Source organism: Saccostrea echinata, unplaced genomic scaffold, assembly GCF_033153115.1.
Source record: "Saccostrea echinata isolate AGI-Se365-2 ecotype Australia unplaced genomic scaffold, CSIRO_AGI_Sech_v1 ptg000025l, whole genome shotgun sequence".
NCBI classification, from domain to species: domain Eukaryota; kingdom Metazoa; phylum Mollusca; class Bivalvia; order Ostreida; family Ostreidae; genus Saccostrea; species Saccostrea echinata.
Window position 1 is genome coordinate 13,014,204 of NW_026889774.1, and position 27,059 is coordinate 13,041,262.

General features: G+C 33.9%; 1 protein-coding gene across 1 annotated transcript in view; it reads right to left on the reverse strand.

The window, feature by feature from the left end:
* LOC133192042 (dynein axonemal heavy chain 8-like) overlaps positions 1 to 27,059 on the reverse strand; it is a 229,870-nt gene that overhangs the window by 98,342 nt on the left and 104,469 nt on the right. The window contains exons 35-42 of the mRNA XM_061327885.1: positions 23,747 to 23,849; positions 13,641 to 13,745; positions 9,394 to 9,555; positions 7,420 to 7,644; positions 7,136 to 7,308; positions 2,766 to 2,944; positions 1,829 to 2,016; positions 1,540 to 1,734 (exon numbers count right to left, since the gene is read on the reverse strand). Of these exons, the coding sequence (XP_061183869.1) occupies positions 1,540 to 1,734; positions 1,829 to 2,016; positions 2,766 to 2,944; positions 7,136 to 7,308; positions 7,420 to 7,644; positions 9,394 to 9,555; positions 13,641 to 13,745; positions 23,747 to 23,849 (1,330 nt within the window). The remainder of the gene's footprint in view (positions 1 to 1,539; positions 1,735 to 1,828; positions 2,017 to 2,765; positions 2,945 to 7,135; positions 7,309 to 7,419; positions 7,645 to 9,393; positions 9,556 to 13,640; positions 13,746 to 23,746; positions 23,850 to 27,059) is intronic.

A 27,059-nucleotide genomic window follows, 5' to 3' on the forward strand; every position in this document is an offset into this window, starting at 1 on the left:
TTCAGGTGCCTGTGGATGTAGCAGGTGGAGTAATTCTAGTACATACAGTAAGCACGTATAACCAGATTCATCATCCTTGTAAGTTTGATCAGGTAAGGCTTATAATCACCTGTAGCCTGTTTCATTGTAAGAGAAAACTTACCGTATATACTCGCCTATAAGTCGGTCCGCCTATAAGTCGGTTGTATTTTTGAAGCTTATATTAAAGGGGTTGACCTTCTAAAATACCAGTCTTTTTATAACTTGCCTATAAGTCGGACATAGAGTTTTGGACCAAAGCTTAACTCCCAAAAATCCGACTTATAGGCGAGTATATACGGTATGATTTTGTTCCTTTTCACAAGTTCTTACGATATTTTTTAGAAGAGAAGAAAAGAAAATTTGTTGCAACTTTACAGGGACTCTTATTCTGAAGTATTATAGAGCCAATTCTTAAGTAAACTTTAAAATATTTATATAAAAATAGAATATTGCTTAATCAAAAATTTTATTGTTGAAAAGTATAGGGAATAGTCTGCAAAATATATACAATGACAGTTTCTCTTAGGCCATGAAAAATAATTAATAGTTTCTCAGGCCAAAAATTTCAAAATTCAATGTGGCAGGCAGGTTCTTTTTTTTTTTTTTTTTTTTTGAAGCAGGTGTTATACCTTTTTTTCGTGTCAGTCATTCAACAAAATGATGATATTAATAGATTCATAGTTTTTTTGTTCTCTTACATTAATTCAAATATGTATTCAACTTTAAATAATGTTATTCCAAACAAAGTCAATTAATAAAATACTGTATCAACAAGAAATGTATTGTTTATCTAATAAAAACATCTATTAGCATTTATTAAAAGGGGAATAACTCAATTTTCTTTTTCAACTTGGAAAAATAGAAAATTGAATTATTTCCCTTTTCAACATGTCAATAAAATTGATCAATGCGACAGTGTTTGACCTGATGCGACGGTGCCTGAGAAACTATTGATTAATTTTTTTGGCCTTGGGATTTACTTATGACCTACTTTTATGTCAGACTTGTGAATGTGACATCAGATTTCAAACTGTCCTGCTTCACAATTGATCGCCCATCGTGTTTATTTTGCTAACAATGAAGTGTTGCAAACTTTTCATTCTTTTCGTAAGTTAAATCTTAAGTTCAATCTGCTACAAATGCATTTGTGAAAAGATCTTAAGATTTGTTGTAAGAGATTCTTAAGTCAAAATCTTAAGATTTTTGTGAAAAGGGCTACTGGCAGCTGGTCTGGTCAAAAACTTTAGAAAAAGTTTAAGATGAGGCATCTGAGGCAAGTTTGATTATATGCATCCATTCGTACAATTTCCATGCAAGTTGTGTCAAGTTCATGCATATATGCATGAGAAAGGATCCACTCCAAAATTTTTTTTTAAAATTGGAAAATTTAAGTTAGATGCATCATGATGCAGCATTTGAAACAATTCCAATTAATGTATTTGCATACCTACATGTAACAACTGATAATAAACCTTACATAACTGGTCTTTCAAAAGCCTTAATATATTGTGCACTCACTTGTTTCGACAACTGTTCTTCACATAATTTGTAGAGAGTGTAGAATTTCTGTGCCAAAAGAACATTTTCCAAAAATCCACAACTAGCAAGTTTAACCCTCATAATAATCTGACGGTCTGGAACCATCATGGCCACTGTACGGAACTGAACTTTCAAGTTTTCTGGTAATTCTTGACGTCCTGCATACCCAGGATTCTGTAATATAAGTACTATTTTGAATAAAACAAGTAATTTTTTTTATGCAATTCTTTTATGAAACGATTTTCTATAACCATGAAGATAAACTGACCATGGTAAGGAAAATTCCAAATTCTTGATTGAGTTCAACTACATCCCCATCAGTGAATATGAACTCCTTTTTCCTGTCCTTCTTGGCATTCAGAACAATGTAGATCTGTTGAGCAGCTACAGATAAGACAGGCAATTCAATTCTGTTAAACTCGTCAAAGCATCCCCAGGATCCAGACTGTGCTAAACCTAAAAGGCAACGTAGAGATATGAGGTATTTTGATTAAAAATCTGCACCCCCCCCCCCCCAATATTAGATCATTCAAAACACTAAGTAACAGGCAAATCTATCTTTCTAATGAATTAAAATAGTATAAAACAAAAATCATCCTAATGAGACTACACCCCCAATCATTTCCCCCTAATCTTGTACATGTACTACAAAGTCCTTTATATATTCTTCCCAGTCCTCTAAAATCCATTTGATCAGAACAGTTGAATAATCCTGTTAAAAAATATAATTTAGTAATAAATAGAATGGTACAAGATATCCACAGGAACCTTTGTGTCAACTATGCAAGTAGTCTAGAACCCCAATTCTCTTAATTCAAGGATCCTTAGCCAGTATAAAATACCACAGAACACCATTTACAACCATATTTAATCCCCTTTGATGCAATATCCTATGTAAAGAGAATACAGCAATCTCCCGTAATAATGCCACCCCCACTTACCACCAACAAATGTTCAAATCCTGATTTCCTTGCTATATAAAACTGTTTTACATGTACCACCATTCCCCAATCTATTGCCTACCTGTCTATTACCATTCTTATCAACCATCCCCTATACATGTAACTGAACAGCATCTTGGTAAAGTTTTTCAGCAAATATGAATATTTGTTGTGTGTTATTTTTCTTTCTACAAGTAGTTTTTTTCAAATAGACTTCCTGAGTTGAAAAAATAGACTTCCTGAGTTAAGTCCTCATAGATTTACCTTTATATATTCTTCCCAGTCCTCTAAAATCCATTTGATCAGAACAGTTGAATACCACTACATACTTTCCCAGAGCTTTTCCCATGTCTTTGGTTGTTTCCGTTTTGCCAGTACCTGCTGGACCAGCTGGTGCCCCACCCATGGACATTCCCAAGGCCTGAGCAAGTGTGATGTAACACCTGTTATGAAGAAGTAACCACAAATCTCTGCTAAGAATATGTAGCTCTGTGTTCCATCAAGAATGCAAGGAAGACAAGTGCACAGGGGGCTATCTGACATAACCTCTTTTGAAACTAGACTCACTATTAAAAGAAATATCTCTTTACTAGAAACATACCTATTTTCCTGCAATTTGACATGACCTTTGTGAGAAATGCAATACCGTATAACAGATATTCTGCGATCATCTGATTCTGACATTATTTAGCAATGATCCTTGCATCGATATAAACAGAAGTCGCTTAAAAAAAATTAAAAATATTTTCTTATAAAATTATCTGAGTTATTCCAAAAAATCACTAACAAGATGCCCATGGGCCATATTGTTCACCCGAGTAAGTATGGCCCTCGTGTTCTTCAGAGTATTGGTCCCACCCTAGCCCTGGAGGCCATGATTTGTACAAACTTGAATCTACACTACTGGAGGATGCTTACCTTACTGTATCAACATTTGACTAATTGTTGTTCTTTAAAATAAGGCTTTTATTTCAAGATTTTTTTCTTTGATTCTAGTGGCCCCTTCCCTCTCCCAAGGTCAAAAACTTGAATCTACACAATCATCTGACAACATTTGTATTTTAATACACATGTATCACAAATCATTGTCCAACTGTTTGGGAAAGGAAAATTTTTTAAAGATTTTTTTTCTGTTATATTCCCATGTAAACTTTGATACCCTATTGTGACCCCACCCTATTGATATGGGCAAAGTTTTGAACTGGAATCTGTACTACATGATGGTTCTTCCAGAGTTGGCGAAAGAGGTAAAAAATCTGTCGGACATAGTGTCCTACAGATTGTCAAAAAATCACAAAAACTACAGGACACACTGAAAATTTGCTGGACAAAATGTAAAAAAACAACAAAGTATGTGAAGCTGAATTTTAATTAAGAATGTATTTTGATCCACCTAATACGTTTTCACTGTGTTTTTTTTATAATAAATAAATTCCTGAGGGGTTTTTCGTTCTTTCAGATCGGTGTGTTCCTCGAACAGCTACTCGCCAAAAACAGCAAGTAATTATCGCACTCAATTAAGGGGCCCTCTAAGGGGTACTTGTAGATTTGCCTGTTTACCTGGATAACCAATATTTGATAAATCAAATAAAAATATGAAATTTCATTTTTTTTTTCCATTAGAAAAATATTCACCCCCCCCCCCCAGATTTAATAAATAAATTTAAATGAAAAAAGAGGGTGTTTTTTCCCCTAAAGATGTAGCAGTTTAAAAGAAAATTTTTAAGTAACAGAAAACGGTCTTAATTTTTTTCAGATACAACAGTATATACAGCACAATGTAGAACAATATTTGCAAAATGCATATCAACTACCAAGAAGAAGGTATGGTTTTAGCTTTATTGTGCCCTAAAAATTTAATGTTTTCAAAAAGTTTTGAAACTGGCTTAAATATTAGTTGAGTATATGACTGTAATAAATCAGGAAAGAATATAGCATGATGGAGTACCATTCTGGATATATGATGTCATTAATTTGATGTATTTCTCTATATTAAACAGAAAAAGCCTCAAAATGACCCATTTCAAGGGTTATTTTCCTTAAGAAAATAGTGTCCACAGCCGTCAACGTCGCCCACGTTAATTCTTAGATATGTTGCGTAAAATTCTTTCAAAAATCACATATCTCAAAATCTTTGTGGGCGATGCCTGTGGACAATATTATCTGAAAGAAAATTCCATTGAAAATTGATGTCTTCTGCAACTTTTTAAGAAAATACGGGAAAATGCACAAGTTTATGACGTCACAATTAGCATTTGGAAGGTCATGTGAGAAAAAAGATTTGTATGATCTTTCTGCATGGAATTTCAATAATTCAAAAAGCATGAGTTTTAATTTTTTACATCACTTTTATTTTTAAGAAAAACACAGGGCAAGATTTGTATTGAAACCGTACCTTGTTCTTTGCCTTTAAAAGAAGTGTAAATTAGTCACATAGCAAAATAAGTCAAGTTTTCTGTTTTTCAAATAGGGAATCCCCATTGTTCTGAAAAACTGCCTCCTTGAAACAAAATGAATTTGATATATGCATAAAGAGACAGAAATTTTCTTCAAAACTGCCATTTCCAATTTTTGTTTCAAAGAAGCATATTTTTGAAAATCACAAAAAACTAAGAAAAATTATTATCCACCCGAAATGAAAAGTGTGTGCATAAAATAGCACTCTATACTTCAGTGTTGGAGCTGGTCTAGTGGTTAAGCGTGTGGCCTCTATACGAAGATTCTTTTTTTTTTTTTTTTTTTTTTAACTGAGAATGGATTCAAATCCTGGAATGGCTGGTATATACATTTTTTTCTTACACACTATAATGGAATTTCAATGTAACAACTCTCTTGAGAGAGAAAGAGAGAGGGAGAGAATGTCAGAAAGTTAATGGGTAATATTTTAAATAAATGCAGAATTAAAATGTTTTCTTTGATATTGTGATCTAAAACTAATAAGACATACATTTAATGTTATTATTTAGTGGCAATGTCTTAAAAAATAAAGTACTGTTAAATACTACTGATGGGAATTTTTTTTAACATGAAGTGGGGGTCCAACTTTAAAAAAAAAAATACATTACCTAATCTCCATGACTTAACTGCCACAAGAAAAAAGTGTGTTAGTATATTGTTATGTTTGAAAAAAGTTGGGGACAACCCCCTGCCCCCCCCTGAAACTTCGTGCCTGGAAGTTATTACTTGTCAAGGTATTTCCACTTTACCCAGTAGAAATACATCTTTTGGAAGAATGCTTTGCAATAGGCGAAAGGAAAAAATATTTTTGGTTGATGCAATAATTACTTCTTGCAAATCCTATACAGCTTGTGTATTGTATAATGTTCCTTTGACAATTATGCTTTTCTGTGTTTTATTCATTTGAAGCTGAAACCCATATATGTAAATATGTTTGGTATAACTCATATGTAGGGAGAGGGCGTATTAAGTTTTAAGAACTTTTGCCCAATCCCAGTTGTAAAGTTTATAGACAATAAAATATGTTTAAACCAATTAATTTGGAACTTTCAGCATCCGAATTATCCATTCGAACCAGTTTTAATATAATTTTTTATAATGTTTACTAAAAATGTATGATTTTTTAATGCTGAACATACACTTTTGTTTTTTATGTCTTACATCTTAGAAAAAATATGGCAATTTATATATCTTTTGCAATTATTTATTAATTTAAACTATATTCAGTGAAAATAAATGCAGTTTTTCTACTTAGAAACCCCAAAATTGTGAGGGTATAACCTTAACTGTATAACCTTAGATAGAAATAGAAATTATTTAACAGAAGAAAAAAGAAAGAAATAAATAAAGTAAAATAGATAAATAAATTTTTAAAAAAATGAAAAATTTAAAAAAAAAATTTACAGGATATATTGAACTAAAAATGACCTGATATATTGTTCCGTTTATATGCATTGAAATTCAGGTAATTTATTCATACAGGTAAGTTTACCTGTACCCCTTAGAGGGCCCCTTAATTGGGTGTGATAATTAGATGTTGATTTTGGCGAGTAGCCGTTTGGGGAATAAGCCTTCAGATCACATACTGATGGCACTTTTGAACAGCTGATTGAACACAAGCTTGTGTAAATGGGTATACCAATATGAAAGAAAAATATTGTCTTTAGATAACTAAAACAAATTAATATAGATATTAATTAACAGATCTGTCTGTGAAATCTTAATTAAATAAGAGAAGAGTTTTGGGATAAATCTGAGCAAACACTTGCAATTATATGCATGTATAATAAGCAACACACTTTTTTTGAATCCTTCGAGTGCATGGTGACTTTTCCCCAAACTGATAAAGAATAAGGTCAGGAAATTGTACATGTACAAAGGCTGAAAAATGAAGGACTTTTTTTTCCGACTAAATCTTTAATGAACCAACTTTTTCATTTCACTATTATTCACTATTGTAAATTCAACTGTTTAATTCTGCTTCTGATTTGTCTACATTTTTTAGATAGGGATAAGGATTTTAAAACAGATTTATTGGTCAATTTCGCTTAATTTGAACTTCGGTTATATTGAGAAAATGTCTTGGTCCCTTGAATTTCAATATATTTGAAGTAGACTACATTTCTATGAGTGGTGTAGATGTATAGCATACTGGGTGGTTTAGGGGCATGACATACCTATCAGTAAGTGGTGTGATAACAAGTCTGTCTGTGCATCCAAGAAACTCGTTTTGATAAATGAAATCCACATCTGTTATTTGCACAATACACTGATCCGTGTCTTCTTTAAAATAGAACCGAGCCTGTTTCAACCATTCAAAATCTGTAGGGGATTTTATGTGCATTCTTGTCTGAAATAAAGACATATGAAGCTGAAGACAGCCAGAATAATGGCATATCAAGAAAAAAACTCTGGAAAATAAATATTAATTCATGTATCTCAAATAAGTATCAAGAAATACCAGGTCATCAAATATGTCTCGCTGATGCACATGGATGGTTACAAGAGTTTCATATTTAACTCTTTCCACCTTGGTCAAATCATGTGTAGTTTGTTCAATCAAGCGATTTAACATATCCAGGAAGCGCTGATTTGTGGTTGGCATAATCTTTTTGTCACCTCTTGCATGCTGCAAAGCAAATTCAGCATCCTTTGTCCAAATCATCTGAATCCCCAGCAGTCCAACCTGTATGATATGTTGATAAATATATTATCATACAAAAATAATTAAAAAAATTGTGGCATGAAGGAGTAGCATTTTAAAAGTAATTTACAGATATTACTATTTTTAGTAACCATGGCTTTGAAATCAGAAACTGATAATCAGAATTATTTACTTTAGTGGAGTCTACTTATGTGCCAAGTTATATTGAAATCAGACAAAAACTGTAGGAGGAGTAGTATTTTGAAAGTAAATCAAAGAAATTTTCACTTTTAGTAACTACTGTACTCACAGGTGGGCGAATTTAAAACGGGGCAAATTCAAAGAACACGGTTTAATTTCTTAAACAGAACTGTGACTGGGTGAATTTAAAACGGGGCAAAATTGCTTGCAAGTGTGAATGGGCGAAAATAACACGGGGCGAAAATAACCCTGTATACAGTATTTAGTAACATGGCAACAATTTTCATCAAAATAAAAAACTGATAAAGAGAATGATGTATCTTAGTGTAGTCTACTTGTGTGCCAACTTATATTGAAATCAGACCAAAACTGTAGGAGTAGCATTTTGAAGAATTGTTTACAGATGGACAGACGACAGACACCTTTTAATATCTCATAAGCTCTTCTAGTCTCTGACCAGTAGAGCTAATGAGGAATAGTTGGGTCAGTGTCATAAGAAAGGTCAAGATCAGAAAATATGACACAGTTGTGCTGCTCATATCAATTTGTATCTTTGTATGAAAATTGATGAAAGTATCTTGAACAGTTTCTTATAACTTCGATAAATAATGGGATCAATTTCACAGGAAAAGTCAAGTCAGAAAATTATGACACAATTGAACATTCCCCACCAATATGTATCAGTGCATGAGTTTTGATGAAAATATTATGAATAGTTTCTTGTGCTAAATGCACAGTAAGTAATAGTGAGGTCAAATTCATAGGGAAGGTCAAGGCCAGAAAATTACAAGAGTTGCAATATAGCTCCCACTAATGTGTACAAGTGAACTAGTTTTGATAAAAACATATTGAATAGTTGCTCTGAATCCAAGCTAAATACAAGATAGGGAATGGTGCGGTCAAGGTCACAGGGAAGGTCAAAGTCAAAAAATTATTCACAGTTGAATAGTTCTCACCAATATATATATCAGTTTATGAAATTTGGTTAAAATATCTTGAATCGTTTCATTGAAAATGAGCTAAATGTAAAGAGTAATGGATGTACAGAGGTATGAACAGAAGACGGACATGACAATGATGGGGCATAAAAATAAAAAAGAATCTTTCCTACCAACCCAATTTTTTATTGTCGCGTCAGTTGACAATGGTTTTCCTTGGGGTGTCTGAATTTCAACTGTTACCCTCCAAAACAGCCACCATTTATATAATGTCATCGAAAAAACAAGTAACACAATCATGGCAACATGAAGATTCACTAGCACCACAATCAAGGTGCAGATAAATACACTGAATACAAATATTAATAAGTTGCTGAATTTTAATGAATGAATCAAAATCTATTTTATCGATTTGTTTTGTTGCTTTGAGGCAATGTTGATTATCTTAGCCCCCTCCAGATGAAAATATTGCCTTTTTCTCCGCATCGGGCAATATTTCATCCTGAGGGGGCTAACGTAATCAAAATTATATAAGAAGATTACTGTAAATGTATTATATTGCCCTCAACCCCAGTCAATATTTGTATAAGATTACTTGAATACAAGTAACTATGTATAATCCTTAGATGCACTCATTTCTTGAACAATTTACCTGTGCAGGAAAATTTGCCATGAAGCCCATCAATTCAAATTCTGGTGTAATGATGTTTCTCCACGCATCACGTATTACTCCATGAAGAGATTTCATTTGCTCTTTCAGCAAATCTCCAAGCCATATCTCTACATTTCCTTTTGCATTGACTGGTGATTCAAGCTAAAACAAAATCAATGCATTAAATTTTATATCATGTCCCCAATTAACTTTACGATTAAAGTTTCCAGCTGCACTTTGATTACCATCTCAAACAAAAGGCTCATGGGCAACACTCATAAGAGTCATCCTGGCCCTGCTGTTCTTCAGAAGATTTAACCCCCCCCCCCCTTCCCTGTTCCAATGAAAAATTTTAAACCCATATTGTGAACCCAACATAGCCTTAATGGGTCCTAACTTAACAAAACTTAAATCAACACTAAATGAGGGGTGCAGAATTTTATAACTAATGTGGCCTTACTGATTTTGATTTTTTCATCAAGGATGTAAGTCGCCTGCGTGGCACAGTGGTTAGAGCGTCTGCTCTAGAGTCACAAAGTAAGGACTTGATCCTTACGTCGCGGGTTTGAATTCCACTGTGGGATGTGTAGACCGGTCCTTCAGATGAGACCGTATAAACTGAGGTCCCGTGTCGCAGTAGGTGCTGGCATGAAAAAGATCCCTCACTGCTCAATGGCCCTGAGTGCTGAGCATAGGACAAAATTTGCAGCTCTCCACCAGCAAGTGGTGGCGTCTCCATATGAGTGAAAAATTCTCGAGAGGGACGTTAAACAACATACAAACAAACAATCAATGATGTAAAATTTGACCCTCAATTTTAGCCTCACCCTTCCTCTGGGTCTATAATAAAAAAAAAAATGAATCCATTTGACTTGGGAATGATTGCATGCACATCAATGTGATTTAATGTTGCTCTGTTCCTCTTCAAAAGATTCTTTAAAAAAAAATGCTATATTCCAATTTAAACTCTTGAATTTTATATTCCAATTTAAACTCTTGAATCCCTATTTTAGCCCCAGGGGCCATACCTGGAACAAAATTGGAACCTGCACTACCATTAGAACCCTTGCATATTATTATGAGTAACTGTGGGCCTGCTCTTTTTAAGTAGAGGATTTTTTTTCTTATACATTTCTCTTAAAAAATTTGATCCCCTACTGATGTCCCTCCCTTGAGTTCTGATTTGAACAATTAATTTTAACTACCCAAGGATGCTTGCATAATAGTTTAATTTTTTTGTTCACAAGATTTTTTTTAGGTATTTTCTACATATTCCTCTCATCTCCTATTGTGGCCCCAACTTACTCCTGAGGTACATACTGGAACAAGCTTAAACCTATGCTTGCATGTTAAGGACAGATGATACAAACAAAAACAAGAGGCCCAAGGGCCTTAAATCACTCTTCTGATTAACTGTACAACCTATCACTTCTATTTGAAGCCTCTAAGTATCCTGTATAGTTAGATAAACCCTTAAAATTCCAAAGGTAGGTCATCAAGACCTACCTTTTAGATGGAACACTCTGGGAACCCAAAATGATTCCAAGCCAATTAGTATTTGAGGGTTGGTCATGGTGACCTACTTGTCACTTGTCATTCTATGAGGACCCAAGATGCATCAACTAAGTTTGATGAGTCTAAGCCAATTAATATCTAAAATATTTTTAAAATTATAACCATAAAATTTCAAAAGTAGGTCACAGTGACCTACTTTTCAGATGACATACTTTGAGGATCCAAGATGCATCAACTGACAAAGTTTGATGATTCTCAGCCAATTAGTTCCTGAAATGTTTAACTAAAGCCATAAATTTTCAAAAGTAGGTCACGGTGACCTACTTTTCAGTCAACCTACTCAGAGGACCCAAGATGCATCAACTGAAAAAGTTTGATGATTCTAAACCAATTAGCCAATTAGAACCGAAATATTTAATTAAAGCCATAAATTTTCAAAAGTAGGTCATGGTGTCCTTCTTTTCAGATGTTGTACTCCGAGGACTCAAGATGCATCAACTGACAAAGTTTGATGATTCTAAGCCAGTTAGTACCTGAAATATTTAATTAAAGCCATAATTTTTCAAAAGTAGGTCACGGTGACCTACTTTTTAGTTGACATTTTTTGAGGATCCAAGATGCATCAACTTACAAAGTTTTATAATCATAGGCCTTAAAATGTCCAAATTATGCCTCTAAATCAATATGAAAAAGAACAGACCCAAAATTTAAAAAGTAGGTCGCCCTGACCTCCTTTCAACATGATATGAGGTCCTTGGATGCATCAACTGACAAGATTTGATGATCCTAGTCCTCATGGTAAGCAAAATATCAACATTTTAATAAAATGTAAATTTTGGTCAACTTTGAAGTGACCTTGAGATCACGCCCTTTGCCCCAGGGTAAATCCTCATCCTTTTATGTAATTTTGGTGATAATCTGCCCAGTGGTACTAGAGAAGAAGATTATTTAGCAACCAGTACTTTTGTTTCTATTTTCCTAAATATCTCCCTTGTTAAAGGGTCACAACCCTAGTTTTAGTATAAACGGGAACCCTTGGGCCAAGGATACCCTGTGACAAATTTGACAATAATTGGCCAAGGGGTTCTTGAGTTAATGCCAATATTCTAAAAAGTTTATGCACACCGCACAAATGGCCATAGCATTAGCTCTTTGAACCTTTGGCTCAGAAGAGCTAAAAATTGATGCCTAGATTGATATATATTTTTGAACCTTATCTGGTTGTAAATGATAATAATATCAAATTTCTAAAATTTTAAGAAGATTGTAAACTTTCAAGGATGTTCAAGATTCTACCTTTTTGCTGTCGGTGTCATCCTTATAAATCTATTCAATTTTTAGTCTCTAAAGGATATTATCATGAAAATTTGAATGAAAAACTAAAATCTATGCACTAAACTTTATATTCATTTTCCTCAATATATAAACATGGCTTTAGTTGTTATTTTCATGACCTCTGAAGAAAAGAAATAAGCACCTTTTTTGGCCCTGTAAATTTCTGAAAAATCAAAACTGCTCAGTTTTAGCTGAATATACATGTACATTAAATTTCAGTTCGACACTTAGCTGCATATCTATTAAAAATGAGGTAATTTTCTTGCTAGTCCATATATTATGATGTAATAAATTACGACATTATTCTGAAATCTTTAAAGGACAAGGTATGGTAACAGCCGAATTTGGCCCCTTATTTGATGTAAAAATCAGAGCGCAGTTAAAACTGTGATAGTTTGTAGTAAAGAACTTAAAATGATGCTGGTTTTAAAACCAGCACTAATTTTGATTCAAAATTCAAAAATACACGAGGCTACAAGAGGGTGCAGAAAGTAGGACATTTTCTCAAATTTCCTAAATTCTGGTGGAATTTTGTCAAATTTGAGATATTTTCACTTCAGAAAACATAGAGCACAAGCTTGCCTATTTGAGATTTTTATACACTAGATGCACCTGATACTACTGTATGAAATATATAAATTTGGTAGATAGGCATGAAGCTTGTTGTCTCTGTTTTCTGAAACAAAATGTGCTGATGAAAACTTGCATAAAAAGGAGAAAATTTGGAAATTGACATATTTTCTGACCTTCCTGTGACCTCTGTGTATCCCATAACTAAGAACCAATACTTATTTTATGATGGGGGTAACAACAGGTTTTTATTGATTAACTGTTGTATGATTCTAAAAGACACCCAAATCAGGAGCCAAAAAGGGGTCTTAGCCTATCAGGTCATTTTCTTCAAAAAATGGCCAAAACTTTAAGCTGTTCTTCAGGACTTTGCATAGACCCCAAACTCTGATCCAAAATGATCAATAAAATAATGTACGAATTATTTCAGATTATGATCCATGTTTTATTTTTTGGATCAAGGGGTGGGCTCATATTTTAATTCTTTGCTGAACTCAAATACACCCATTTTCTAAGAGAATCAAAAATGGTGCAATTTCACAAAGCCTGTTTTATAATACCTGTACTCTCAGAGAGAACTTTTTCATAGGTAATGAAAGCACTAAGTCTCTAGTTTATATTGATGTTTGAAACGGGACTTGGTTAGTTAGTTGGTATATGGACTGGGCCATTTTATGGATAAAGTGAACCTAGCTCTCAGTTTGTATCATCTGTCCTTTATATCAGTATTATTTTGGCCAAAATTTTAAAGATCTATTCTTATTCATACATCCATGTATGGGACCATCTGGCAATCTTTTCCAAAAACAGCTATTGTAAGAACTTACCATTACTTTTTCGCCCTCTCTTGATATCACAGACAGCATTCTGTCATAATCCTTCTCATGAAATTCAACTTCATTGACATTTTCAAAGACACCCAGAAGATGAGACTAAAATATATATATTTTATATTATTTTTATACATTGTAATGAGTTTTATCAATGGTTCATTTGATATCACGTCAGAATATATTAATGCGGATAGACCAGGTCTTTCTAAATATAAACCTATAAAAAAACTCAGATAGATCATTACTCTCCAATAAAAGGTAAGGGAAAATTTTTGTTACATGTAAAAATGAACTTGATTCACTGGCAAATGTCATTCAAATCATGCAGTTAAGAGTTCTTTTTTTTTCCAGTTAATGTGGTTAATTGGTGAATACTCGGATTGACAATACTTTCAAATAATAGATTTTTTTCTTTACATTTTATATTGACAAAAAAAATATGCACTTTATGAAATCCAAAAGCTTTCATAAAAATGTGTGCGATTCTTTCTTTAGATTCATTTCTCGATGAACAAAATAATTTATATAGTCAATGCTTCTAATGCAATTTTAGTGACAATCATGCTACTTTTCATGTACATACTTGTTATTTAGCCAACTTGACAAATTGTACATGAAATGAACATGCCGGAAGCTACATGATTCTACATGAGGAACGGATCCAAAACCTATAGTAAACAAGGTGGGTATAATTGTTTTCAGAAAATACAAAAAGTATTGTCCATTGTAATATTGTCTATATAATAATTTAATAAGTTTATCAATTACGTAAGTTGTGAAATTTTCAAAGCAATTGCAACATAAAGCAGACAGACACTTGCTTTGTTGTTAGTGAATAATCAGTCAATGTTTACATGTTGAGTAGACTGCCACTGAGAATTAACAAGAGGCCCACGGACCTTATAGGTCACCTGAGTATTGTGTAACAACTTTCCAACAATTGAATTTGGTTCGTATTTTAAACCAGAGGCCATGTAATTCACAATTTTGAAAGAGGCACTATTGCTCATCATAACTATACGGTTAGCATGCTTACTTTGATTACTTAATACCCAGAGGCAGAGCAGAGGAACAAAAACAAGAGAAGTAGGAAGATCAGGATCAACTAAATAATTAGTCTAGTATTCACTATCAACTCAGAAATTGAGTTCTAATCTGTCCCCCACTTAACACTAATCACCATGCAGCCTATTAACAAACTATTAGTGCTTCTGTACTATTTATAAACCCATATTAAGACCTCTAGCATTGACCTCTCTTATGGTCTTTGAAGAACTTTTAATAAGATAAGTTATTTTTGTCTCATTTTTATTTATCTATTACTTACAGGTCTACCTGATTATTAAAACTAAGAAAGTACTTTTTTAATTATACAATAAACATTCTTGCATAATTATCTTGTTCTATTAACCTTTCAAATACATTATTTACAGTGATTAATTATCAAAGGTGAATGGAAAAGGGGAATAACTTCTCTCAGTAGAATACAAATTAATAGAGCCCTGCCCAGGACCAGAATGCTTAGACAAATGGTTCAGATGTTTAAAAATCTGGTAGATATACGCTTACTCATATCATTTAAACTTTTACTCAGTTTGCTTCCGATATGCCCAGAAGCAGAGAAGAATTTCACAGGTACAATGCATTTTCACTACAGATTCAACAAAGCCTTACCCTAACACCAGAACCCAAGACCAAGGGTCAAGAAATTTACAAATTTGGAAGAGTTACCCTCATCATCATTACTATGGACTTCAAAGAATTAACACTTTTCCACTATATTATCAAAAGCCCCCCCCCCCCTGTTATGCCAGAACCCCTGACCCAAGGACCACAAGATTTAACAAGAGGCCCAAGGGCCTTAACGGTCACCTGAGTATGATACAACAATTTCAAGGATGCATAGTTTATAAAATGAACTGAAAGGTGAAGCTTTGTTGCCCAAAAGCAAGAAAAATAGGGTGATTATGATCAACAAAATAATTGGTCTTAATATTCATTAACAGTTCATAAATTAGATTCTAATCTGTTCCCCATTTATCACTATCACCATACAGTATATTAACAAATTATCAATGCTTCTGTACTATTTTAATCCCTTGTTGAAATCTCTTACATTGGCATCTCTTGGTCTTTGATGAATATTTAATAAGACAAGTTATTTTTGTCTCATTTTTATTTATCTACTACTTACAAGTCTATCTGATCATTAAAACTATGAAAGTACTTTTTGTATTATACAATAAAAGTTTTTGCAAAATTCTCTTATTCTATTTACCTTTCAAGTACATTATTTACAGTGATAAATTATCAAAAGTATATGGTAAAGGGGAATAACTCCTCTCAGTAGAATACAAACTAATAGAGCCCTGGCCAGGACCAGAACACTTGACCAAATGGTCCAGATGTTCAAAAATCTGGTAAAAATTCCCTTCCTTATAAAAACTTTTACTCTGTTTGCCTCAGATATGCCCAGGTGCGGAGAAGATTTTTAAATAAATAATGCATTTTTACTACAGATTCACTATATTATCAATAGAGCCCCCCCCAACCCCCCAACCCCAAAACACCAGAGCTTCTGACCCTGGGACCATATGTTTGCTCATCATCACTTTGTTTATCTGCTTAACACTAAGGAGCAAACAGGATTATTTAATAGAATTAATGCATTTTCACTAAATTATCAAGAGCCCCACCCTCACACCAGCACATCTGACCCAGGGGTCATGAAATTCACTCCTCTGGAAGAAGCACACTTGCTCATCATAACTATACACTTAGCTTCTTTGCTTTTTTAACTAGAAGAAGAAAAGAATATTTTCAAAGAAATTTTGCTTTTTCACTTTATAATCAATAGAAGCCCCCCCCCCCCCCTTCACCAGAACCCTTAAACCTGGGGTCATAAAATCCACAATTTTGGGAAGAGGCATCCTTGTGTATAATAACAATGTACTTTAGCCTGTTTAAGCAATACCCAGGGGCAGAGAAGATTTTCAAAGAAATAATTCACCTTCACTATAGGATCTATATAGCCCCGCCCTAGCACCAGAACTCCTGTCCCCAGGGCCATGAATTTCACAATTTTGGAAGAGGCATCCTTGCTTATCATAACAATGTACTTAGTTTGTTTAAATAATACCCAGGTGCAGAGAAAAAGATTTTTAAAGAATTAAAACATTTTCACTTTATAATCAATAGAGCCCCGCCCTAACACCAGAACCTCTGATCCAGGGGCCACGAATTTCACAATTTTGAAAGAGGCATCCTTGATTATCATAACTATGTATTTAATATGTTTCAATAATACCCAGGAGTAGAGAAGAAGATTTTCAAAGGATTAATGCATTTTCACTATATAATCAATAGAGCCCCACCCTAACACCAGAACCCCTGACCCAGGGGCCATAAAATTCACAATTTTGAAAGAGGCACTCTTGCTCATCATAACTATGTACTTAGTTACTGAATTTAATACCCAGGAGCAGAGAAGAAGATTTTCAAAGGATTAATGCATTTTCACTAAATAATCAATAGAGCCCCGCCCTAACACCAGAACCCCTGACCCAGGGGCCATGAATTTCACAATTTTGAAAGAGGCACTCTTACTCATTATAACTATATACTTAGTTAGTTTATTTAATACCCAGGAGCAGAGAAGAAGATTTTCAATGAATTAATGCATTTTCACTATATAATCAATAGAGCCCCACCCTAACACCAGAACCCCTGCCCCTGGGGCCATGAATTTCACAATTTTGGAAGAGTCACTCTTACTCATCATAACTATATACTTAGTTAGTTTATTTAATACCCAGGAGCAGAGAAGAAGATTTTCAAAGAAATAATGCACTTTCACTATATGATCTATATAGCCCCGCCCTAGCACCAGAACCCCTGACCCTGGGGCCATGAATTTCACAATTTTGGTAGAGGACTCAATGCTTATCACAATGATGCCAACAGTTTGACTGCTTGATGTCTAGGAGTAAAGAAGAAGATTTTTAAAGATTGCATTAATTTTGGTGGTTTAAGCCCCACCCCTCAGGCCCCAGGGGGGCAGGGACCATGAAATTCACAATTTTTGTTCCCCTTCACCCATAGATGCTATATGCCAAATTTAGTTGAAATTGGTTGAGCGGTGTTTCAGAGAAGAAGCTAAAAATGTTCAAATGTTAACGCACATCGCACGACGACGGACAAAAACGGATAGCAATAGGTCACCTGAGTGACTCAGGTGACCTAAAAATTCTGTTCGAAGCTCCCATTTTTATTATAGCTAAGCAATTTATTTATCAGCTCAACACTAAGGAGCCGACAGGATTAATTAATGATTAATTAATAGAATTAATGCTTTTTCACTATATAATCAATAGAGCCCCCCCCCCCCCCCTCCTCAAGAACCCCCAAAACTGAGGCGATATATTTAAAAATTTTGGAAGAGACATCCTTGTCTATCATAATCATGCACTTAGTTTGTTAAAATAATCTCCAGTAGCAGAGAAGATTTTCAAAGAATCAATGCATTTTCACTATATAATCAATAGAGCCCCACCCTAACACCAGAACCCCTGACCCTGGGGCCATGAACTTCACAATTTTGGAAAAGGCATCCTTATGCATCATAACCATGCACTTAGTTCGTTTAAATAATACCCAGGAGCAGAGAAGAAGATTTTCAAAGAATTAAAGCATTTTCACTATATAATCAATAGAGCCCTGCCCTAACACCAGAACCCCTGACCCAGGGGCCATGGCTTTCACAATTCTGGAAGAGGCCCACCTCCTCATCATAACTATGTACTTAGTTTATCACCTTAATGCCCAGGAGCAGAGGAGAAATTTTCAAAGAATTAATGCATTTTCACTATATAGTCGATAGAGCCCCGCCCTAACACCAGAACCCCTGACCCTGGGACCATGAAATTCACAATTTTGAAAGAGGCACTCTTGCTCATCATAACTATGTACTTAGTTACTTTATTAAATATCCAGAAGCAGAGAAGAAGATTTTCAAAGAATTAATGCATTTTCACTATATAATCAATAGAGCCCCGCCCTAACACCAGAACCCCTGACCCTGGGGCCATGAATTTCACAATTTTTAAAAAGGCACTTTAGCTCATCATAACTATGTACTTAGTTCCTTTATTTATTACGCAGGAGCAAAGAAGAAGGTTTTCAAAGAATTAATGCTTTTTCACTATATAATCTATAGAGCCCCGCCCTAACACCAGAACCCCTGACCCTGGGGCCATGAATTTCACAATTTTGGTAGAGGACTCAATGCTTATTACAATGATGCCAACAGTTTGACTGCTTGATGTCCAGGAGTAAAGAAGAAGATTTTTAAAGATTGCATTATTTTTGGTGGTTTTAGCCCCACCCCTCAGGCCCCGGGGGGGGGGGGGGGGGGGGGGGGGCAGGGACCATGAAATTCACAAATTTTGTTCCCCTTTACCCATAAATGCTGTATACCAAATTTGGATGTAATTGGTTCAGTGGTTCCAGAGAAGAAGCTAAAAATGTTCAAAAGTTTACGACCGACGAACGACGACGGACGAAAACGGATAGCAATAGGTCACCTGAGTTTACTCAGGTGACCTCAAAAGACATATCTTTATGCAGGTTTAATTTGTCAATACATATTTGTAAACATACAATTTGATTGTCAGTTAATACCCTCTATAAAGTGCAGACGAAATACAAACAGTCAAAAAGAGAATAACACATCAAGAAAACTTATAATTAGTCTAATTAAGGTCCTTTTTAATTATTTTGTTTTTTTTAATATACAATTTAATGAATTTAAATTTTTTTTTCTTGTTTTGCTTTCAATTTGTACTAAATTCAATGTAATTCTGCTACTTGTGAACACGTGCACAATATGCAAAACATGAGCTTCTTTACAGATTTATATCCCTTGCAATCCCCAGTCTTATCAAAGGTCAGTAATTATATCACTTAATAATTTACTCATTTTTCCCCCCTTTTTTCAACTCAATTAGATTTTTTAATTATATTTTTGGGAAATAAAAACATATGATTAAACTATTTCTTTAAATCATACAGGGAGAAAAAAAAGATTTACAGAAGCTGAATTTAAATCATAAAAAGAACATAATCATTCTTTTGGGGGAGTGTTAGTTTATCATAATGTCATTCACCTATTATATTTGTATTGAATTATAATTCTGACAAACACCATAATGATGCAAGCAATAACAAGAGGCCCAAGGACCTAGAATCACTCTTCTCAAAATAGTAGAACCTATAATCTCATCTCTTGGTAACCTATGTATAAGGATGAAGCCTTGAAATTCCAAAAGTAGGTCAGCATGGCAACAATTGACAAAGTTTGATAATTCCAAGCCAATTAGTATCTGAAATATTTAAAATTTAGCCATGAAGTTGCAAAAGTAGGTCACAGTGACCCACCTTTTGGTTGACACACTCCGAGGACTCAAGATGCATCAACTAACAAAGTTTGATGATTCTAAGCCAATAAGTATCTGAAATAGCCATCAAATTCCTAAAGTAGGTCACAGTGACCTAATTTTTAGTTGACACACTCCGGGTACCCAAGATGCATCAAATGACAAAGTTTGATTGATAATTCCAAGCCAATTAGTACCTGAAATATTCAAATTATGCCATGAAATTGCAAAAGTAGGTCACAGTGACATTTGAATCAAGTGACAAAGTTTAATAATTCTAATTAGTACCTGAAAAAGCCATCAAATTCCAAAAGTAGGTCACGGTGATCTCCCTTTTAGTTGACACACTTTGAGGACCCAAAATTTATCAACTGACAACGTTTGATGATTCTAAGCCAATTAGTAACTGAAAAAGCCATCAAATTCCATAAGTAGGTCACTGTGACCTACTTTTTGGTTGACACTCCAAGTACCAAAGATGCATCAACTGACAAAGTTTGATAATTCCAAACCAATTACGTTCTGAAATATTCAAATTAAGCTATGGAATTGCAAAAGTAGATCACAGTGACCTACTTTTTAGTTGATACACTCCAAAGACTCAAGATGCATCAACTGACAAAGTTTGATGATTTTAAGCTATTTTCTATCACTTGAAAATGGATTATAATTTTGATTTAAGGTTAAGGTTGAAGGTCATAAAAATAAAAGATCATGTTTAGCTAACATAGTATTACTACGTTGCATGCAGGACTTTCCAGACAGACAGACAAACAGAACACAGTGTCAAAACCAATATATGCAGAGACTTAATTTACAGAAATATGATGGTTGTTCGGAAAGTTCGTGGACTATGCCAATCTTCTTTATACTATTTTCAAGAAATTTAAAATGATCACATTATCATGTGTAAAAATATTTATTTTGTTAAAGTGTGAAGTTTCATTCCACGTGATGTAATAGAATTTATGTTATTTAATTTTCAAATCAACACGTTTTGTAGCCACGGAGCAAACTCATCAACATTGTAACATCTAAAACATACCCATATGAGGTTCTCGAAAATACTATCCCTATACATTTCACACAGTACTGCCCAATACCAGGGCACTCATTAAAAACGTTTCTCTTTCACTTGAATCTATTTTGCTAACAATTGTTCCAGTAGCATCATTTTGTTTGTCAATGTTATATTTTTTTCACTGCATAAGTGTGCTTTCACAAGATCAGCATCTGTGAAGCGCCAAACTCTTAGCATGACATTACGAACTTTCAATGTTTCTGATAAGATTTTTACAGATAATCCGTTTTCTTACAGATCACCATCGTCTGAGCAGAGTAGTCTATCATTCAAATACCGCTTGTACCATGTTCACACACATGCATGACTCGCTTTTGACATGTTTCCTACTTCCTCCCGCATTTTTAGGTCACCTGAGTTTACTCAGGTGACCTATTGCTATCTGTTTTCGTCCGTCGGCGTGCGTCGTGCGTCAACATTTGAACATTTTCAGCTTCTTCTCTGGAACCACTGAACCAAATTCAACCAAATTTGGCACATAGCATCTATATGTGAAGGGGAGTAAAAATTGTGAAATTCATGACCCCTACCCCCCTGGGGCCTGAGGGGTGGGGCTAAAACCATCAGAATTAATGCAATCTTTAAAAATCTTCTTCTTTACTCCTGGGCATCAAGCAGGCAAACTGTTGGCATGAATGTAATAAGCATTGAGCCCTCTACCTAAATTGTGAAATTTATGGCCCCAGGGTCAGGGGTTCTGGTGCTAGGGTGGGGCTCTGTTGAATATGTAGTGAAAAGCATTATTCTTAAAAAATCTTCTCCTCTGCTCTTGGGTATTTAGGAAACAAACAATATGCATAGTTATGATGAGGAAAGGTGTCTCTTCTAAAATTGTGAATTTCATGGCCCCAGGGTCAGGGGTTCTGGTGTTAGGGCGGGTATCTAATGATTATATAGTGAAAATGCATTAATTATTCAAAAATCTTCTCCTCTGCTCCTGGGTATTAAGCCGATGAACTAAGTACATAGTTATGATGAGAAAAAGAGCCTCTTCCAAAATTGTGAATTTCATGGCCCAAGGGTCAGGGGTTCTGGTGTTAGGGTGGGGCTCTGTTGAATATATAGTGATAATGTATTATTTCTTTAAAAAGCTTCTTCTGTGCTCTTGGATATTATGAAAACAAAATAAATACATAGTTATGATGATGAAAGGTGCCTCTTCCAAAATTGTGAATTTCATGGCTCCAGGGTCAGGGGTTCTGGTGTTAGGGCAGCGTTCTGTTGAATATACATGTATAGTGAAAATGCATTATTTCTTTTAAAAATCTTCTCTGATCCAGGGCAAACAAACTGAAGGCATAGTTATGATGGATAAGGGTGCCTATTCCTATGTTGTGAATTTCATGGCCCCTGGTCAGGGGTTCTGTTTTAGGGCGGGGCTCTAATGATTACATAGTAAAAATGCAATAATTCTTTGACAATCTTCTCCTTTTCTCCTGGGTAATAAGCCGATGAACTAAGAGTATAGTTATGATATGTAAGGGTGCCTGTTCCAAAATTGTGAAATTCACGGCCCCTAGGTCAGGGTTCTGGTGTTAGGGTGGGGCTCTGTTGAATATATAGTGATAATGCATTATTTCTTTAAAAATCTTTTTCTTTGATCCTGGGTATTTAACAAACAAACTGATGCATAGTTATGATGAGTAAAGGTGCCTCTTCCAAAATTATGAATTTCATGGCCCCTGGGTCAGGGGTTCTGGTGTTAGGGTGGGGCTCTAATGATTACATAGTAAAAATGCAATAATTCTTTGACAATCTTCTTCTTTTCTCCTGGGTATTAAGCTGATGAACTAAGAGTATTGTTATGATATGTAAGGATGCCTCTTCCAAAATTGTTAATTTTATGGCCCCTGCATCATGGTTCTGGTGTTAGGACAGGGCTCTAATGATTACATAGTGAAAATGCATTAATTCTTTGATAATCCTCTGCTCTCTTTCTGGGTATTAAGTAAGCTTACTAAATGTAAAATTATGATGAGCAAGTGTGCCTCTTTCGAAATTGTAAATTTCATGGCCTCTGGTTTAAAACATGAATCCAATGTGGCGAAGTTGTTGCATGATACTCAGGTGACCTATAAGGCCCGTGGGCCTCTTGTTAGAGTTTTTTTCTGGAGTTTTCCAGAGTAAAACACAAAATTGTATCATGGTTTACTGCTGCTCCGTGACGTTCTACGACGTCATCTTGTTTGCCTTTTTCAGTGAGGACTACCTATCTTCTGAAACTGATTTCTTTTCAATGAAGCAAAATATTAAGTCATAATTTGGAATCGGAAACGATGAAGCAATTCTCAAGTAAAAGGTGTAGAATTTTTCCATTTTTGTGTCATTTTACAGAAGATATGACTTCAGAAATTATTTCGTGTCTTGATTGTAAAGGACAAAATTTTGACCTGCTCCATGATCCAATTTTCACATTTTGTAAGTCTAAATAAGTTTGAAATAAACAAAGATATTTTAAAAATTTTAATACACAACATTTGAATTTACTGTTGAAATATTTCTTCCAAATTTGGATATAATATGACGTAAAATAAAAAAGTTATGACGGTGGTCCACGAACTTTCCGAACAACCCTTGTACAGTACCTGAATGGTGTGAGAATCACTAGCTTGACCAAGGATTTCTAATAAAGCTGGATCAGATACAAAAAAGAATCTTGGAAAAACAAGTCGTTTCTTTTCAAGATAGCTGCAATTGAAAAAGAAAAGATGAATTTAATTACCAAAGGAAAAATGGTTGTAGAATATCTCCATGGTTGATTTAAATTGTTTTATACCTATGTGTCAATAATTCTTAAATATATAAATTACTTGATGGGAAAGAGAGAAAAAAAACTTCCATATAAACAAGAAATCCTTTATTTCAGTGTTTCCTGTAAAAACAATTTACAATTATTGTAAACCATCTTTTATTCCTGTGCAAGAGAGATCAATTAATTTTGCTTCCGTAACTAGCTAATATTTCTAGCTGCAAATCATTTATATATAGTTGTGAACATATGTAGAATATTTCCTCAAGCACGAAAATTAATGTAAATTAAAGAAATATAGGCAAGTTTTGCAACCTGCTTTTACTAGCAAACATTTTTTATGAGAATCATTTATTTAGTTGTGTATTTATGAAGAATATTCCTTCAATTGTGAAAGTTTTTAGTAGCAGTTTTCCAAATCACAAATAAAAGTAGTTGCAAATTATACAATAAAACTCAGTTATGAAGAATAGAGGTCGGATAATATACAGATACACACCAATATTTTCTGCCAAGATAGTTTACGATACATGCATCGAAATATCGGTAGGAAACAATACACAAACGAACTATAACAAAATTGAAAATGAAAGTAGTTTGGGAAAAAATGGTGACGTGTTAACAAACTCTACAAAGTGAAGAGATGATATTGATAACGCTTTTGAGCACAAATAAGTTGTATATATGGGGGTAACATTTTCCAATTTTAGCATCCTCGGAAGATGGGACAAGAAGAGTTGAGTCTGTTAAGCGTGTTGTATATAGAATGTGTCATTTCAACAAGAGGGGATATTATTTATTTGTGCCCATATGGCACTAACAGCTCACAACAAAGCATGGATTCTCTATTTTTCATTTTTTAAAAATTTGAAGTGGATTAATTTTTTTGTAAACTCAATTTAACTTGGTTATAGACTTTTAGCAATTAATAATTATGTATATGTGATATTGTTTTTGATGAATTTTTTAGTCAGTGATATTGATGAACTTCACAAATATTTGAAAACTAAGCTTGTTTATAGAAATATTAAGCAATACGTAGATGTAATATTGTTTTTGTGAAATTTTAGTCAATGAAACTGATGAACTACAAGTATTAATTTCAAAGTACATGTAATTTGATATATATTTTGTTGATATATTGTTAAGAAGACAAATAAATACTTATTTTTTATAGTTTTCCAATTTATCATAATATTGAGATACATGTATCATATGTATGGAGATACATATTGTATCGCAAGACCCGTGTATCCTCCCACCCCTATTCAAGTTGCTTATAATGAAATCTCTGTTTTAAGGAGACATGAATCCAGTAGACTTTTTCACAATGTTCTTTATGAATACATAAAGAATCTCGTTACAGCGGTTTTATCATTATTCATGGAACACCAATTTCCATGGATTTCGTTGGTGAGTCAATCCACAAAATCATATGTTCATCAATTTGGTGCCTCCATTTTGATTAATGATAAATCCTTAAAAAGCCTATTTGGAATTTCGTTAATTATGCAACCTCTCCTTCTTCCCGACAGGTAGACTTTATAAATGCAAATTGAATCATTTTAAGAATATTTAAAAAAAAGAAAGAAGAAATACTATTAGATAATTATCTAGGGGTGAAACGATACACCTCCTGCACGGTTCATTACGTATTGTATAATTTTGTCTCGGTTCGGTTATTTTCGATACGATACATTTTGATGGAAGGAAACAAATTCAACGTTGTTTTATGCTTTCTTCTTCTAAATCTAGTCACATATTTTACGAATTTTATTTGCAAATTGACTAGAAGAAATTGATTAAAATTATTTGACTGTCAAAAATTACTTTACAAGCTATCAGTCATCAAAAATTTACGTTTTCTATACATATTTATACTGAGTTACAGTACCCACATCGTTATTCTTTACAATTCTATTGTGTCCTATCGTGCGTTTATCCTATCGTATCGTGCGTGTATCCTATCGTATCGTGCGTGTATCCTATCGTATCGTGTTTTCCGTTTATCAGGTTTTGCGTTTTCTATCATGTTTTCCGTTCATCAGGTTTTGCGTTTATCGTGAAGATCGTTTATCAGGTTCTATCGTGTATCGTGTTTTGCGTTTATCGTGTGCATTCAGAAACCCTCGCTTTTTATCTTTACCTTGAGAAGAAACACCCGAGGTATCCCGAGTTCATTTTTCGTTTTGTTAATTTATTAAGGATTAATTTAACTGTTGAACAGAAACACAAATTAATACTCTTACTCTGGTACACACTAAAACCTTGAAAATTAGCCGGATTTAATAATAAGCCGGTTTTGAAAATAAGCCACCTATTTCTTGCATTAAAAATTACTCGAAAATAAGCCTGTTTTGAAAATAAGCCGGTCATGACAATGCCATTTAGAAAAAATTTTAAACTAAAAAGTGTTTCTTTTTTTCTATACATGCAAGATATTGTCCACAGTGTTATTTTAATTATTTTATTATAAACATTCCATGACATGATTTTATTCAACAAAGTACGAAATATTATTGCATTATTTTTTTCTTTTTAGCCAACGGAAATCTTGAAATTCATTACATGTTTTCTGTATCCTCGAAAAAATAATTATATTTCAACAAAGCACGAGAAACTGTTGAATTTCAGTTTGAACAGATTGACTTAAATCTTTATTTAGCAACGGTAATCATGACTTTGTACATCGCAGTAATCTTCACATATATATCTTATTCCCAGCAGAGCTCGAGTTATTGTAACAATTAAGTTTGAACAGACTTGATATTTCCTTTTTTAAATGACTATAATGTACGAAGGTTATAAATTGGCCCCTCAATTATATCAATAAAAAAAATCAAAGCCATTGATAATAGCGGTGTTCAGATAATCACAACAATGGCTTTAATTGGGACGTATACAAGGGTGTTTACATTGAAAATTGAAATGAATTTTCACTGAGTTATTTAAAATCAAAATAAATTTAGTTTCATTATATTTTATTATAAAATTACCTTTTTTTTAAACCGAGTGTCTGACTGATTTGATACTTGGCACTACGCATATACACGTACATGTGATCACACAAGCACGTGACAGAGGAATGTGTAAACGTCTATAAATAACATCGTTAATTGGCGGCTGGAATATGCAGCTAAAATTAATTT